This window comes from Herpailurus yagouaroundi, unplaced genomic scaffold, assembly GCF_014898765.1.
Source record: "Herpailurus yagouaroundi ecotype Mexico unplaced genomic scaffold, PumYag 251, whole genome shotgun sequence".
Classification (NCBI taxonomy): domain Eukaryota; kingdom Metazoa; phylum Chordata; class Mammalia; order Carnivora; family Felidae; genus Herpailurus; species Herpailurus yagouaroundi.
In genome coordinates this window covers 4,029,313-4,046,018 of record NW_024412468.1, presented here as the reverse complement: position 1 = coordinate 4,046,018, position 16,706 = coordinate 4,029,313, and the positions used below count along the sequence as shown (strand labels likewise).

General features: G+C 42.3%; 1 protein-coding gene across 13 annotated transcripts in view; it reads right to left on the bottom strand.

The window, feature by feature from the left end:
- Positions 1-3,173: 3,173 nt before the first annotated feature.
- The window catches only part of GRIA4 (glutamate ionotropic receptor AMPA type subunit 4), a 474,792-nt gene continuing 461,259 nt past the window's right edge, over positions 3,174-16,706 (bottom strand). For 5 of the 13 annotated variants that reach the window (XM_040460826.1, XM_040460820.1, XM_040460828.1 and 2 more), the window contains 3 exons: positions 10,994-11,108; positions 8,660-8,794; positions 3,174-4,301 (listed from right to left, as the gene is read on the bottom strand). In XM_040460826.1, coding sequence (XP_040316760.1) covers positions 4,137-4,301; positions 8,660-8,794; positions 10,994-11,108 — 415 coding nt within the window. In that variant the 3' untranslated portion in view covers positions 3,174-4,136. Of the gene's footprint in view, positions 4,302-8,546; positions 8,795-10,993; positions 11,109-16,706 lie in introns of those variants that run through there. The other 8 variants (XM_040460827.1, XM_040460824.1, XM_040460822.1 and 5 more) reach the window with 8 other exon arrangements.

Sequence of the window (16,706 nt, the reverse complement as noted above, 5' to 3'; positions counted from 1 at the left end):
TTTTTTTTTTTTTTAATTTTTTTTTCCAACGTTTATTTATTTTTTTTTGGGACAGAGAGAGACAGAGCATGAACGGGGGAGGGGCAGAGAGAGAGGGAGACACAGAATCGGAAACAGGCTCCAGGCTCCGAGCCATCAGCCCAGAGCCCGACGCGGGGCTCGAACTCACGGACCGCGAGATCGTGACCTGGCTGAAGTCGGACGCTTAACCGACTGCGCCACCCAGGCGCCCCTGTCAAAATCGTTTCTTAAAGAACGGTTCTATTTTGCCAAGATCCCTGGTACTAGCTGTTTAGAAAATACATAAACGGGGCGCCTGGGTGGCTCAGTCAGTTAAGCATCTGACTTCGGCTCAAGTCAGGAACCAGTTCGTGAGTTCGAAACTTGCCTCCGGCTCTGTGCTGACCACTCAGAGCCTGGAGCCTGCTTCAGATTCTGTGTCTCCTCTCTCTGCCCCTCCCCAATTTGTGCTCTGTCTCTGTCTCTGTCTCTCTCAAAAATAAATAAATAAATATTTAAGAAATTAAAAAAAAAGAAAATATGTAAACAAACCACTTGTTCCATGTGCCTTTGGTCCTACAAATGGTAAGGACTGGAGCTGCTGGACCATCTGAAATGAAACGCTACTTAGGGATGTGCACGAGAGCCCATACATTTCATGCAGCACCATGTAAACAATTCTAATGAACCTGCACGACTCCAACTTGTCTTTGCAGAAACTCCCCTGATGTCAGTTTCATTTGGTTCTTTCCTATTTGCACTTCCTTGGTGTTGCAAATTGGAATATTCTGTTTTCTGGGAAAATTATTAGAGCACATTTTATTTTTCACTGATACCGACGTAATATATAAATGTGTGCTTATGCATTGACAAATATATATGTTACACCTACTGCACGGCACCTACTGCCTTAGGGAAATGGATGAGTTCACAGTCAGCAGGTGGGGAGACCAGGGAGCGGCCTGAAGCCAGTGCGGTAACAGGGGAAGCTGGCGTTTTTAATTAGTAGCTATTGAATTGAGTGTAGCCAAGTGGTTCTCTGGAGGGCCCTCCATAGCCTTCAGACATGGTCATTGTGTGCAGTTAAGCAGCTGATGTAGCTGCAAAATTGGTTTTGCCGGGCATATTCAGAAACTTGTGCACTGGATGGTGGGCTGGCTTGCTTGGTAATTGAGTTCTTTATGGAACTAAATGCTTTCCCTTAAATGTTTTTAACTTAAACATCAATGTTTTAAAATCACATTACCCAGCTTTATATCACTTCCTCAGATTGGAGTCCAGATTTGTACTGGTGGCAGATTTAAAATTTGGTTTTGGCAAAATTATTCCATAAGAAATATAGAAATTTAACTATAGAATGTTATTACTAATACAGAAATGGAAGAAAACAAAGACAAAAAACTGTAAGAAATACAACTTTTAACTTTGCATCATTAATCCACTCTGAGGCTTCACGAGATTTTTAGAAGAATGGGTGAAACCAAACCCAAACCCTGTTTTGGGTTATTTACCTTGTGACAATTTCTCTAGCTAAACAAATTATTCCACGGCTAGGTACATGAAACACCTTCTCCTCCGATCAGAAAATTGATTAGATCATCTTGTTGTTGGTTTTTTTCCCCCTTTCTTTTATTTTTTTTCTTTCTTTCCTTCTTTCTTTATTTATTTTTTGCCATTGCTCCTTCCAGTGAGATAGACAAGTTCATGAAATCAGCCAACTTTCTGCCTTCCTTTTGACCTGCTATATATTTCACACACACTCTTGGGACTGTTCATGAGGACAGATGTCTTTCTGCTTCCACTTAATGAAATTAATTCGATTCAATTCATTCATTCATTCAACAAATATTTATTAAGCACCTACAATATGCCAGGCACTGTGCTGGGTGCTGGGGATACAACTGTGGACAAGATAGACACAGTCCCTGCCCTCAAGGAGCTTACAGTCTAGAAGTTACACAGACAAGTACACACACAGGCAGTTACAATGCGGTATGGTAATGTGGTGGGGAGAGGACACCGAAAGGGCACCTAACTCAGTCTCATAGGCAGCGGGTGGTGGACAGTTGTGGATCGCTTCCTGGGGCAGGTGCAGTCGATTTGGTACTGAAGGATGAGGACAAGTTAGTCAGGTAAGGATACAGGGAAAAGTTACAGCTCAAAGAAAGAGTAAATGCAGTGTCCTGTGTGTCCTGTGTGCTGCTTGTGAGGTTTGAGGGTGGGCAAGGTTGGCGCGGGGGAGAGAAGTCATGGAAGAGAGAAGGGAAGACCAGGTCACGAAAGGACTCATTCGCTCTGCGGAGAGCTTGGGATTTTTCCTGAGGGAACGGTGCGTGTGTGTCCTCAGACCTGCGCTTGTAGAGACTGACCAGGGGAGGGAAATCTTGAGAGTGGGAGCCGGGCGCTCAAGCCTTCACCTGTTCCTAAGTCATCTTCCATGATGTCATACCCTGTGCTCGCTCCAGCCCGCCTGGCTGCATACACTCCTTCGACAGTGTTCTGAGGAGCACGGCGGTGGATCTCTGCTCAACCCTAAGGCTCTTAACACCTCCTCCACCTGTGAAAACGCAACTCATCTTTCAAGGCCACACTTCCGAAGCTATCTTGTGCTTTCTGCCAAGATCTCTACACATCGTGATGTTTATCGGGACCACACTATTAATTATTTCAAATGATCTAAACCTTCCTTCGAGCCATGTTAATTTCACCCATACAGAAGGTGGGTTTTGGAAATAAACATGGGTATAATTTTCTTCACCAATGCCTGTTGAAAACAAGGAGAAATTCTTCGTGTTTCTGGTCTACCACAAACCATTCTTAGTGCCTTCGAGTGATTTAAAGGGAACGAGGCGAATGGGGGATTGGGGGAGAAGCCAAAGAGACACATTATTTTATGCAGCAGAGGGTATAGTCAAGTAAAATTTCAACACACAAGTACAGGGTATGTTGCTCTTATGACAATGAATCCTCCCCGATTCAAACACTCTGCCCGGGACAGTGTCACCGGCTCACAAGGCAAAACGTCTGTAAAAGAGGGCAGCTTATTATTTGGAGACGGTAAGGGTTAAGGACACGCTCCAATGTGGCCCACACTTGACTTCTACAAATCCCCTCCTACACAGTCTTAGAATTTCTCAGGTAACTTTTATAATGAGAAGAAAACAACCCTTAAGCTCTGTGGATATTATAAGAATGTCCGTTGTTTTATTCTTTTTGGTGGGTACAAAAACCACAATTTTGTACACAGAACAAGATTATAAATAATACTGATAACACGAGTGACCCAGAGTCTCTCTCGCTTCTACACTGCAGACTGATGACTTCACATAACGTTGTTTTCGTGTTGTCTGTGTTCCGGGTACCGAGACAAATGGGATCCGTGGACACCGACGCAGGTGACAGAGGGGAGGTTACGGCAACGAGGAGGGGATCAACTTTTGTAAAAAAAAAAAAGTCTCTAGAGTTGATTACAGTGATGGCATTTATCTCAATTATTGCAATGTATTGTTCCCTAAGATGGTTAGAAAAAAGAATCGTGTTGTCCTCTACTGAATTTACGTCGGTTAAAAAGCAAGCATGTTTCAGTATGTTTTCTCCAAAGTGAGTGTAAATACTTCCTTTAAATTTTCACAGGATTTACATGTGTGTTTATTATTTTCTTATCACAGTTTAGTGATTTGTTTTCTCAGCTGGAGTCTTCAACGGAACACGTGGGTGTTCTGGAGACAGGTTAGCAGGTTCATGGACTTTTCTAACTACTTGACCCCTTGCGGTGAAGACGGAGGCCTTTCTGAGAAAGGACTTCACAGTTTAATGCGCTAGCTCGCAAGTCTGATTAGTTTTTAAGTCCACTCCAGTGAAATTTGTTGCTGTTAATACGCCCATCCCAGCTCCCCCTCCCCCCCCACCCCACTCCCCGAGAAAACCTAAATTGTGAGTTTTCCTGATATAAAATCTGAGTTTGGGTTTCCGAGCTGAGCTCATGCACGCGTTGCTGCTGGACCGGCGGGAGCATCGGGACGCGCCGCCCGCTCTGGCCCGGAGGCCTGGTCCGCGGCCCCTGCTCAGTGCGCGGGCTGCGCTCCCGTCCGTCACCAGCACAGTTTGATTAAGGCACTCAATTATGTTTTTGGTTTTCATGGTAGGTCCGATGCAATGACAGCCAATCCCGAACTCTGTCTAATCGTAGTTCCCGTGTGTACCGCCTTGGGGCAGTCGGGCGTCAAAACGCGGCCGTTCTCACCCACGCTCCCAGTGATGGATAATCTGGCTTTGTTTCTTATGGCTTCAGAAAAGGTCAGCTGGGTGCATGGAAAGGAAAGAGAGAGAGTGCGCAGTGTTACAATGCTTCTGTTCCTTCGGCAACGCGAGACACAACAAACACCAAGATATCAATAATTAGACATCTGCATTTTTTCCAAGATTCTCTTTGGTCATATGAACACTATGCATGCCAGGGAAGGAACGGTCAGCTACCCCCAAGAATAAATCGGTCTCCAGTTTGTGGTCCTACCTGTTTCGGAACTAATTTTGAAATTTGGTTTGGCACATCTGGGCAAGACACGGCTTTTGCCTCCTGGCCCTCTAGAGCCCAGGACTTCTGGTCCAGCTCACAGCCTTCCCTACGCTTGTTCATTGGTAATTGAGACTCTTGATTCTTGTCAGAAAATGCCTTTACGGTGCAGGCGTTATCCTCGACACTTTGATGAGCTGCCTAGGCACACTGTATCTACCTATAGACTATTCTTGACACGTCTTCCTGTCTTGGGAACACAGATCCACAGACACTTCAATCGTGGGGTACACATGACCCAGAACAGCTCGGTTAGTGACTTCAAGGTCCTCCTCTGTGTCTTCTGAGCTAATTCATATTTTAGGAAGCTCTGAGTGCTCCAAGGAGGGTGCACGGAAAGGGGGCGTGTTTAGATTCCTCAGGAGCTGGCCTGGCTGCGGAACCTTGCAGCTTGAGGTTATGGGGTCAGGCTTCTGAAATCCTCATGAGATTCCTGTTCTCTGTCACATTAAGTCAGTAGCAGGTGACAATCTTATGCAGAGGAGAAACAGGCAGTGATGTGTACATCTAGTGACTGCTCATTCGTGGTCTTTGAATTTTTGTCTAGTGGCTGAATTTTAATGTTAAGTCCAGAGGAAAATAAGGGAAAATGAGATGTTCCCTAAGTTTGTTACGGCTCATTATTTATTTCTCGTAACTTATGATATATCTTAATTCCCTGTTGTGAATTTAAGTTTACCTAAGTCTTTAGGAATTCTATCTTTATATTTATTCTGTCCTGGAACTTAAATATTAGAATAATTGTATATCAAATAGTAGGATTAATAATGGGAGTAGAAAATGGTGTAATGTAAAGGTTTAGGGATCAGATGCCCTGATAAAGTCAAACTGTTAGTTAATGGCTTATTGATGAAAACCAAGGTCATTATCATAGTTCTTTAGAAGACAGTCTCAACAATTAATATGCATCTTCAAAATCAGAGGTTAGGATACAATCTCTACAGAAACTGCTCATCACTAAATTAAAATAAACCAGGACCAGAGTTTGAATTTGTTTCCTCAGATTCCCTTTCGACATTTAATGTGAAGTAAAATAGAAAATTATTTTTAAAAGTCTACTGGTTTAGTTTTGTTTTCCTGTTTTTTGAAGAGGAAATACAGTTAATAAAAGCATTGTGATATTTTGAAGGTTTTTTTTTTTTTTTTTTTTTTTCTTTCCAGAAGGCATTTGCTGTAGAATCTATTTTGGCTTCCTTTCTTTTCTTGATTGTCTTTGTGAAGAAAGGAACATATACAAACGGGAAAGACACTATGTGCAGATTCAAGTAATCATCTATAGATTACTTCTCTATAGATTAGTGCAACTGAGTGGAATAATGTCTTTGAGACCTCCTTATTTTGTCTTTAAATCTTAGCATTCTTAGTTTTTCTTTTTAAAAAATTTTAATATTTATTTTTGAGAGGTGGGGAGGAGCAGAGAGAAAGAGGGAGACACAGAATCTGAAGCAGACTCCAGGCTCTGAGCTGTCAGCAGAGCCTGACGTGGGGCTCCAGCTCATGAACTGTGAGATCATGACGTGAGCCAAAGTTGGATGCTTCATCGACTGAGCCACCCAGGTGCCCCTTAGCATTCTTAGTTTTTAGCATTATTATTTCTTATACTTAAGTCTCCTAAGACTATTAGCATTATCATTTCTTATACTTAAGTCTCCTTAAGAATAAAATGTCATTTCTATTCAGCTTGCTGTGAACCTATCCAGGCTGCTCAAATTGGAAAACTTTCTTATGAATTTATACGTGGTCTGGGCCGTTTTAGATTGTTGAGCCTCAAGGCTATGACCTTAATTGTATGTGTTCCCGTGAGGGGTAATCACTTTTAGAGTAAATATTCTACCTACGGAAAGTTTCAGGTTTTGTTTTTGAGATTCTAGGACATTATTTAAATTATCAAAAATTTGCACAATTGTGGGAAACAGAGTTTTTGAAAGGAAAAAAGTACAATAAAAGCTCTTCAATCTTCTTGGTGCACATCATTTCATTTACCCTGGGTGCCATTAGGTCTTTTTAAAAATCATGGATACGAATGCTTTACTTTTATTTGAAATGTACTATTTCAGGCATGAGGCAATGGAGGCGAATCATTTGATAAGTTGTAATGCCAGGTTCCGACTCCAAAAACATTACTACATGTAAATTGTATGCACGTCACCTGGGAATTTTTATCTCTTTAGCAACTTCCCAGATTTTGTAATGAACTGGCATCCGTGTTTCTTTCTAGCATTTTCTAAGGTTCTTTTTCTTTTCTTTGCAACCCTTGCCTTGGACCTTGCTGATGGTTGGAATGTTTTTGCTATGCTAAAGAGAAGTCAGTTGTAATGAACTGGTAATAAAAAACGGAAACCAAAACAAACAAATAAAAAAACCCCTTAATTGTAAGACATAAAATTCATTCCAGAATTAAATTCAAATCACTGACTCTGAAAAGTTGTCAGGGATTGTTTCTCTCAGTTTGGGAAAATCTCTCCTCATTTGCATAATTAAGATATAAGCATTTCTAAAATGGCCAAGAGACCTTGACATTACCATTGTTTGTTGTTTTGCGATCAGAAGGCAAACTCAAAACATTCTGATCTGAGTGAACTGAGGGTTTGTTCTTAATTCTTTTCCATTCCAATTGGGAAAGAACCATTTGGGGCTTACCGATGTGTAGTTAAAACTCAGTCATCCATCGATTTGTGGATTCTGGATAAAAACACATCTTGGGTAAAAGAGAATGGCTTTGTTCTTTGTTTTGATACACTCACAAAGTGTTTCAATAGCTTTTATATGAATAAATATCAAAATTAAGCATATTTATCTGTCAGCACCTCAGATGTACATCTTCTGAAAATTATATTGGGTGTTTGAGTCTCGGTCCATCAAACATGAATTCCTCTTGTGGGTTCACAGGCTCAACTGTCATTGGACACAGAGTGAGCAGCCGATTCAGTCGACTATTATCTATAATTTTAGAAAATGGGTCTTACAGACCTGATTTTAGGAAGAGTAGTAAATGCTGGCAGATCTTCTTAAAAAAAAAAAACAAAAAACAAAAAAAACCACTGTCTCTCCTTAGAGAAAGAATGTAGTGGACACTTAGATTCTTAAAAAAAGTATTGCCGTCTCCTACATTTCATTGACTATTTACAATTTTTTATTGTGGCACAATGAGAGGATGTGAGTAAGTTGGGCTGATCTGGCTTACTTGAAAGCAACTAAAGCGGGAGGAAAAAGAGGCCATAATTTACTGCAATAGTTATCTTTTCTGTCTCCTCGCAAAGAACACATACGTCGTTGGCATCTTTGATGGAGACGCTGCTGTCTTGCCTAAGCTGTATATCCACCTTAGTGATACTGTGGACCTAAGAGCTGAATTTTGTCTAATAAATATGAATTGTAGTCAGTATCCTGACGATCCCTCCTACCTAAAGGTCTGGCTCAAGGTACTGTCAGATGAACAAAGAGCAGAGTTGCACTCTTAAAAAATACAGAATATGGTTAATGCAAAACAAATCAGAATAGGAGCTAAGATTTTTGGGCACTTACTCTGTGTTTGGAGTTGTTTCTAAAAAAAACCCAACAACATATAATCATGGAAAAATAGGCAGCTGTCTAAGCTTTGATCATCTGAGACGTTTTTATGCTTATTTTGTTAGCAATTCTCCCAAAATTGGATTGTTCCGCAGGAAACCCAGAACTAATTTCCATTTTCTCCCAAATTTGGGGGAGGAAATCCTGTTTCGGTCATTTTCCAGAGCAATCCTGGAGGTTTGTTTTTTGTCTTTCTGACCCTTTCAATGCAGATATCTATTGGCAACATAAAGTTTCGAACGGTGCACCCGCAGCCAAAGAAAACCGAACCACTTTGCACTGAAGTTTTCAAAAATATAAAGCTCTAATCGGAAGCAAGCAATATCACCACTGGACAGACAGGTCACGACACTGCGTTTACAGGATGCATCACCCACTCACTGTCGTCAGCCCTAAGTCCTACCCCTAAATTTTAATACTTTCGGTTCCATATACGTTGTAACCTTCTCTATAGGTTGCTAAATTCTGGGTATTGTGCGAGGAGGTTGGGTTAAAAGTCTGTGCACTGTTGGCCACCTTCATTCTCTTCGCTTCTGCCCTGGACTTGTAACAGAACTCTATCAAAGCCACCAGCATCGCCAAGCCCAAGCCGCCGACCAGAATGTAGAAAACGCCTGCGACGTTGCTCAGGCTCAAGGCGCTCGTCTTGTCCTGGGGGGAGGGGCGGATAAAGACATTTCAGTTAACCCTGCAAATGTCACACCCGGAAGGCAAAACAGCACATGACATCCAAACAGCTAATCAAAGCAAGCGCCTAACTGAACCTGAAAGTATCGACGTGTATAGATCACTGATGCAGGTGTATGGATGCAAGCATAAAGCTTACAGCTCTCAGAAGTGAAATGATGGCCACTGCCAATACAACTGCATGTAATTACATTCGGTAAAATTTGTGACGTGTTATCATTGCTAAATATGCAGGAGAAAGCCACCCCACTCAGCCGGAGAAAAGCGTTTATGTATTTACTCAGCGCGGCCGAGTGGGCTTATTGTTAAGTTTGAAAATGGCAAGTTTATGACCCAATTACATGGGAAGGGGATTCTTCTGGTTTTCCTGCCATTACGTATACTTTGAACGTTTGAAATTTCCCGTGAATAAATCTCACTCCAGGTTTCCTACTTGAGGAACTACGGTATTTTAAGCTACCATTTTCACATTTTCTTCATTGTTGCTCTACCAAATATACGGTCGTAATGTTCTGGGTCTGCACTATTTGTTCCTTCAGTCACAGGTGCGTGGGAAATCTTAAATATCATATACTCTTTAGGAATAATTACATATGCATCACACTTAGGTAGCTTTTTACAAAAAAACCTTAGAAAATACATGAATCAGCATGGCTACGTGAGACATAAATTATTTTTCTATGGACAAACTGGTAACTATTCTTATTGACTGAAAAATAAGATTCTATTATTAATCAGTTAATACTTTAAACATCTTTTTCTCCAGAGCTTTTGTATACATACTATCTCATAAGCCATTTGGAGACAGTCAAGCATATGATTGGAAGATACTAAAATCGTAACAAGAATTCAGAATTTTTTCATGAATTGTAAAAATGTCCATTATGTCAGGTCATTGGAGGAAGTATTTTGGGCAGACTGCATGCACGGTGTATGTTTTGTGCGAGATGTGATTCAGACACTTAAATAGTTTTCTTAGGGGAGTACTTAAGTCAAAAGATGTACTAGGTACATGGTCCACTTAGCCGTGATATCAGCTGATTGGGCCACAAATTTAGAGTAACTTCATGTTAAAAATAATTGCTCATTAAGTATTTATGCTTCTCTGACTTTGCATGAGGATTTGAGAGAAGGATTTCATTATTTGGCCAAGCTTGTCTCGTTCACTCTGGTTCAGAGGCAGGAAAACAAGTGGTGAAAACACAGGGATAAGCCCTGGAAAAGTATCAGTGAACATACTTTGTCTCTGAAATGAATGGAGGCTCTCCTCTTTAAGCCGTTTACTTGTTTAATGTTTTAGAATAACTAATACATTTTTTTTCTTTGTAAAAGAAGATAAAGAAAAAAATAAGAAAAGATTTCAAGAATCTCCAATCATGGCTTTCGGGCACCAGTATTACAGTCTATTAATTTGTGCAGGTAATTAGATTCTCTGGTAAATTATTACAGTGTTCCCTTTAGAAAGAAACATTTCCTTTAGAATGTAACACTATTTTCGTTCCTACTCCGCTGAATCAGGTCTACAGATCTCCTGCACTTGCACCAAAAAGAATTCATGAGTAAGAGATCTTAACTTGATATTATTCACAAGTATCACTGACTTATTAAAATCATTTGGATAGACTCCCGGTTGGACAGTTCATCGCTCATCGGTCAGCACAAAACTGTAAGAGGGCCTCTTCAAACTAAAGTGGAATGCTTGGCAACACAGCGACCAAAGGCTGGCCTTCAGCATCATAACGTTTAGCGTTTACAATCTTTCTCAGGATGATTGCCGAGCAATTTCCCATCTCCTGCTTTGAGAACCCCTGGGTTCCCGAAATCATTCACAGATTTCGTGGTGTTTGCCTCTGAAAACAAACAGGAACCGCAGTGGAAACACTACTTTCGCTCGTGGTTGTGGAATCTGAGAGCCACAGAAGGCATCTCGGCGTTTTGCATGGTTTTGCTGCCAATCGGAGTTTTCCGGGTAGCATTCCCGGTGGGGAGCAGGGCCTGGGCCTCTGGGGAGGCCGCCCCGGGGCCGGGATGCGCCTCAACGGCCTCTGCGCCCCGCAGGGTGGGCACAGGCGCCTGGAGCTGCCGTGTCCGCGTGTAGGGTTGCCAAGCGCTCCCGTTTAGTGCCGTGGGGACCCGACGGGAGGCCCGAGCTGCAGGACTGACCTTGCTTCCCGAGTCCTTGGCTCCACATTCACCTTTATCGTACCACCATCTGTTTTTCAGCTTGTCTAAGACGCCTGCCTCACTGAGTTTCAAAACGGCAAGGTTTACAGGAGTTCTTCACGTGGAAAATAACATAAATAACATCATACATGTTATTTTATGTTATTCAAGTCAAACTACATCAGAACCGCACGGCAAAGTGACGGAGCGGAGGCCACAGTGGGTGCTGTGCGCGCCGGAGGCCCGGCTCCAGCCCCGGACAGAAAACTGGGGCCCTGCTCCATCGCTTCAGGTAACAGGCGCATACTGCTAAGGGAGGATCTGTAAATAACACGTATGCAATTACTGTGAACCCAAAACTATTGGCCTGGTTCGCTTTGGCTTTGATGACCTTCCCCAGGCAAGGGTGGGAGTCGTTCGAAATCCAGCGGCCCCTCCCCGCCCCTTACCCCCCAAACCCCTTTCAAAATTAGTGGCAGTGGCTGCAGAGGGACGTGAACAGGAGCTACACTGCCCTGGCCTCAGGCCTCACGACCCCGTGATTCAGTCTGTGGGATCTGACTTGACGCCCAGGACACCTGTGCTGTGTGCATCCTGGCCCGGACTTGAACCACGCTCATCGGGACCTACTGGGAGAGGACAAGGATGCCGGTGTCACTGACCAAGGGCTGGCTGCCCCGTGTAGAGGGCAGATGCCTACATCACTGACGTGTGAGCCTGTGCCGGTACCTTCCTTCTAACTGCAGTATTGAATCTAAATAGTAACGCCAGGAGCCGTGTTCCTCTACCTTGAATCTATCGCCTTGATGTGCTGCAAATACAAAGGGAATGGACTTCAGGATGTACTCTATGAACAGGGTATTACCAACAAACACATGACAGGTGAGGAGTAACCAAGATTTTTATGAACAAACTCTTGTCCTATAAAATACCACTCCTTTTGTATTAACTGTTACGTAAGGAGTCTCAAGGGAGAAAGGCCAGGCATCACTCAGGATCAGCGTTCCAAGGAATCTAAGAGTTGCCCCAGGTGTCGCCGCCATGTTAACACCTCTGTGTGTATCAAATGAAGGGGACGATGGCCAGCGGTAACTCCCTGCCTCTCCCGTTGTTATCGTTTCCGTGCTTGGTTGCTTTCTGTTTCTCTTTGCTTTTACACACATTCAGAGACAGATTCATTCAGTTTCTCTTGACATTCCTAAGGCTGCCAGGATCGTTTTCTCTGGCTCTGTCTCCTAACACCTCACTTCTTCTAGGAAATACTGAGTGCATTTGGAGAGGCACGGCCTGCGTTTATTTGATTACCAGGGGACTAATTTCATAAACTTATCTGCACGAGGAGGCAATGCACTGATAATGATGGTGATGATGCTTGCTGATGCTGATGGAACCCTCACGACGTACCAGGAACTGTCAGAAGCATTTTACATGTTTGGATACTCTGATAACCTGTATCTTACGAATGAGGAAACCAAGGCACGGAGAGATTAAATCATCTAATCCCACAGCTAGGAAGTGGCCAAATCAGGTGACTTCATGGCTTGTGCAGTTAAAAACACTAACAACACAACACTCAGGAAATGGAGTTTCTGGTTAATTGAGTTTTCTGATTAACAGGTAAGCCAAAACTCTATTTTTTTTTTTAAAGTTCTGGAAGAAGTTTCTAAATTAATGTTTTTCTTTTTACCTGTTTTCTGAATCGGATTTCATTTTCATATCAATCTTGTAACGTTTTACAAGGTTCACTGTTCCATTTAAGAAGTAAAATGCATTTGCCATGTTCCTAGAAAATTATATTGTGTTTTGGATTAAAACCTATTATGGGTGTGATTTAACACTTTGTGCTAAAGGCTGGGTTTGGGGGTGGGGCCGGATGAAGATTCTGGTAAACTGGGGTGCTTGGTTAATTTGGCCCCAATCTAGGTTTTGCCACCTATACACTCCCACCCCCGTTCATGATGATTACAAAACCCACGTCAGGTTGCCTGATGAGCTGTAAACTCCAGAAGCCACAGCTCATTGGTCTTTGTAAGACCATATTTACCAGGGTGTCTGACTCAGAGCGGGTGCTCTGTAAAGTTGCTATATTTATTTTGAATCGAGAGCAAGCTTTTTTGTTTAACTGATACTGTAAGAGTTTTGAGGTCCCAGGCTGCTCACCAAAGCCGTTTTCACACCTGCACAGGTGCATGTAGGAGCCTATGCTGCTTTCAGAATGGGGTTCTCTGGGAAGAGGAGGACTTCATGCTGAAAAGGGCAGGAACACAAAAGCAGAGTTTCCTTCCAGGGTCTTTGAGAAGGGACGACCTGGAGGTCCTGCTTTCCCATTCCCCCTTAACTTTCCCTCTTGCCATTTTATTCCTTGTGCATTCACTCCCAGAGCCTGGTTTTAGAGAGTATGAGTAGGTTGGAACTGTGAAGTTGAGAAATTTATTATGAGCCAAACTTAAAGGTCAGCTGGTGGAATTTTGGACACTGACCAAGGCATTCATTATTGGGGGATCCCTGGTTTTTGTCTGCCACAACTTTTTCTGCTTATGAATTTATATTTTTAGTAATAATCCCTTTATTGTTGGCATTGGCCTCTATGGTTATGGTGAAGGGGGTAACACCACTTATGACAAACTTTAAAGTCAGGAATGGGCTACAGCGTTCAAAGAGCCACATTAAAAATGGGTACCGTGTGATCTAACACAATTACTAAGAAAGACATCACTTGGTAATCACATTTACAAGATGATTTTCAGAGGAATATCCACAGCCACGACTTACCTATTTTTATATACACAGAGGAGAGATCAAGGCATAAAACAAACAGAAAAAGTCAATAACTTTATAGATCATGAATGATTACAGGCGTTGCCAACATTTTCAACTAGAACCAGGGTTAAATAACTCACCTTAAAATTGGATTCAAATTCTAGGTATGGTTTGTGCTCAGACTGAACCATATCAGATTAACTGAAGAGGAAAATGAGTTTTAGACATTGCAATGTTATTTTTAAATTGGTTCATTGTTAATTAGCAAACTTCTGTTATTTTATTCACAAGAATAAGGATGAATTTCTTATAATCATTAAAAACAGACCCCACCGCAATAATCAGTAAATTTTCCAACAAATGCATTAGCATCCCCCAAATCGTGCCTTTCTACTTTAACTTTTTTTTTTTTTTTAAGATGCAGGACTTTTTTTTTCTTATTTCTTTTCTTAAATTTTTACCTTTCCATGTGAAGTCTCTGGGTTGAGGCTGCGGGATCAGGACTTCATGCTCTGGGAAGGGCCATCAGGTGAGTGGGGGAGGCTAATTATTTTGCAGCCATGGGGTGTGAGTACAAGGTGCCACAGAGACTCTAAATGGTCCCGGGTGTGGGTAATATTAAATGCTAAGTTCCTTGAGACAAAAGACAGTGCTAATTCTCTCTCTTCCCCAGAGCTACTGACACATGGCCCAGTGAAAGCAGAAGGTTAATAATTTGCTCCTTAATGGAAGGCTGGAGATGTCCTCCGTGGTTATAATCCTGCAAATGACAGGTGGGTCACTTGTCTCCTCCAAGTGGGGTGGTCCCCCCTCCAAGGGGGGTGGTCTAAGGTTTTCCGCCTTCAGGTGAACCACTACTAAAAAAACCGAGTTTTCTCCTATCAAGAGCCTGTATTTGAAAATCTGAGAAGCGTGGATTCAGCCTACCTGTGCTGAGCCCTCTGAATGGGCACATTCCCTCCTGCACTCAAGGGGCCTCACTTACTTGTCGCTTCTCCTTTGGCTCGGCATGCAGCCCATGCAGCCCAGGCTTCGGAACCAGCTTGACCCCCCACCTGGGCACTTCTCCTCATTCTGCCTCCTCTGAGGAAGATCGGGCTACACGGGAGGAACGAGGTCACTTTGAAAAGGAAACCGGTCACCAGGAGAAGGTACAAAACAAAAACGAAAAAGCAGCTGTCTCCTGGTCATTTGCTGTGGCCTAAGTTAGGTCAGGGGCGTTTAAAAAATCACGTTACATTTCAAGGTCAGAGTAGGGCGTTATTAACATTGAGACTGTAACCCCCTACTCGCTGGGTGATAAACGTTGTATCAGTATACAGCCTGCTGCGAATGTTTTTTAGGATGAGAACAAAATTCCTGAGGGAAAACAAAACAAACTGTGACAGCATTTGGGGGGAACGTTTTATGTTAATTTTTACACTTTGGTAAGATTTGAAGTGACGTTTTAGAATATCACTTTGCAGTTCCTGTATGGTGAAAGTAATGTATTGCCTACCTGTGGGAACAGCAGTGTGATTTTGGAAACTAAAAGGTTAGATTTATATGTATTTTTTGACAACAAACATTTATTTAATGTCCACTGTATCCCAAACAATCTGTGGTATACAAACATAAAAATCCAACTGAGCTCTCCAAACTCTTATTTCAATAAATGGACGTCAGCCTGGCTGAAGTCGGACGCTTAACCGACTGCGCCACCCAGGCGCCCCTCAATAAATGGACGTAACTTTTACTAAATGGATTTTCCCATTATGCATGCGTTTCTGTTCTGCTTATTTTTCTCTGGAAAGACTTTTTCATGGACACTAAAATAGGACTTTGTTATTCATTTTTGTAGAAAGTTTTACTTGTGAAGCAGTGTGATACTTCTATTGGAGAGTAAAAAAAAAAAAAAACCAAAAAACTAAACCTTTGGAAGCAAAATTTTTCTGATGGACTAGAGTATCTTTGCTTTTCATTTTTGGTGCTATCAGATTACATTTTCTTACACTTCTAATTTGCAAGGAAAGATAGTTCTTTGCGCAACTTGAAATAATTTCCTCTGCATATATGTATTTATTTACCTAGGTTTTTATGGAAGCTATCAAGTTGGGGCCCCAAAATATAAAAAGAGTTGATGTTCCTCGAGTAAACACATGGCACGGAGGAATCTTGCCGGGTAACCATCCCAGAGACGCCCCCAGGATTCTCCTACACCTCTGCTCTTTCTCTCCGGAAGGATTCTTTCCCTGGACCAGGAAATGGGTGATCAAGGCTGCGTCCAGATGCCTCTCTGTGGCTAGCATAGTCACTTGACAAAGTTTAATCTCCCTCTTCCTGCTACAGGGCTGGGGATTAGATGGGCAGAGACAAAGGAGCTGGATTTGAAAGTCTTTTCTGATCCAGAAAGAGGGGGAAGTTAGCGGCATTGGCAGAGAATGAGGTTACTAGCCATCCCAGCAGGCACTCTCTGAAAACAGAGCATTGTTCTAGGGGTTGGGTGGCCAATCGAGGGCATTGATACCCTAGTCAAGAAACAAGACAAGCAAGACTTCCCGTTTTGGGCAATTCTCTAGATTTTAAAAGAAAGACAAGAGTGCGTGCTTTAAAATTTTCGAGATTCTTACGTGCCAATTGAAAGTATGTAAGAAGAGAAAATTCAGTCAGCATATTCCCACCTCTGGATTGGTTTCTTTAAGTCAATACATAGTGAAAGTTGCTGGCACACGCGTTGATAATTTCTGCTGCTGGCATACCTTTTTTCTCTTTAGACACCGCTTAGGAAAGAAAGCTGGAAATATGCCACGGAGGTAGTGAAGACAGAACTGAGCGGGACTTGTTTTGTAGCCCGATCATTTCGTAATTTCATCTACTTACGGGAGGCCAAAAATGTCTAGTTCACATGCCTATCCTGGACTTTTTATGTACCTTGATATTTAATGGAAACATGAGGGTTCTGGGTGGAGCAATG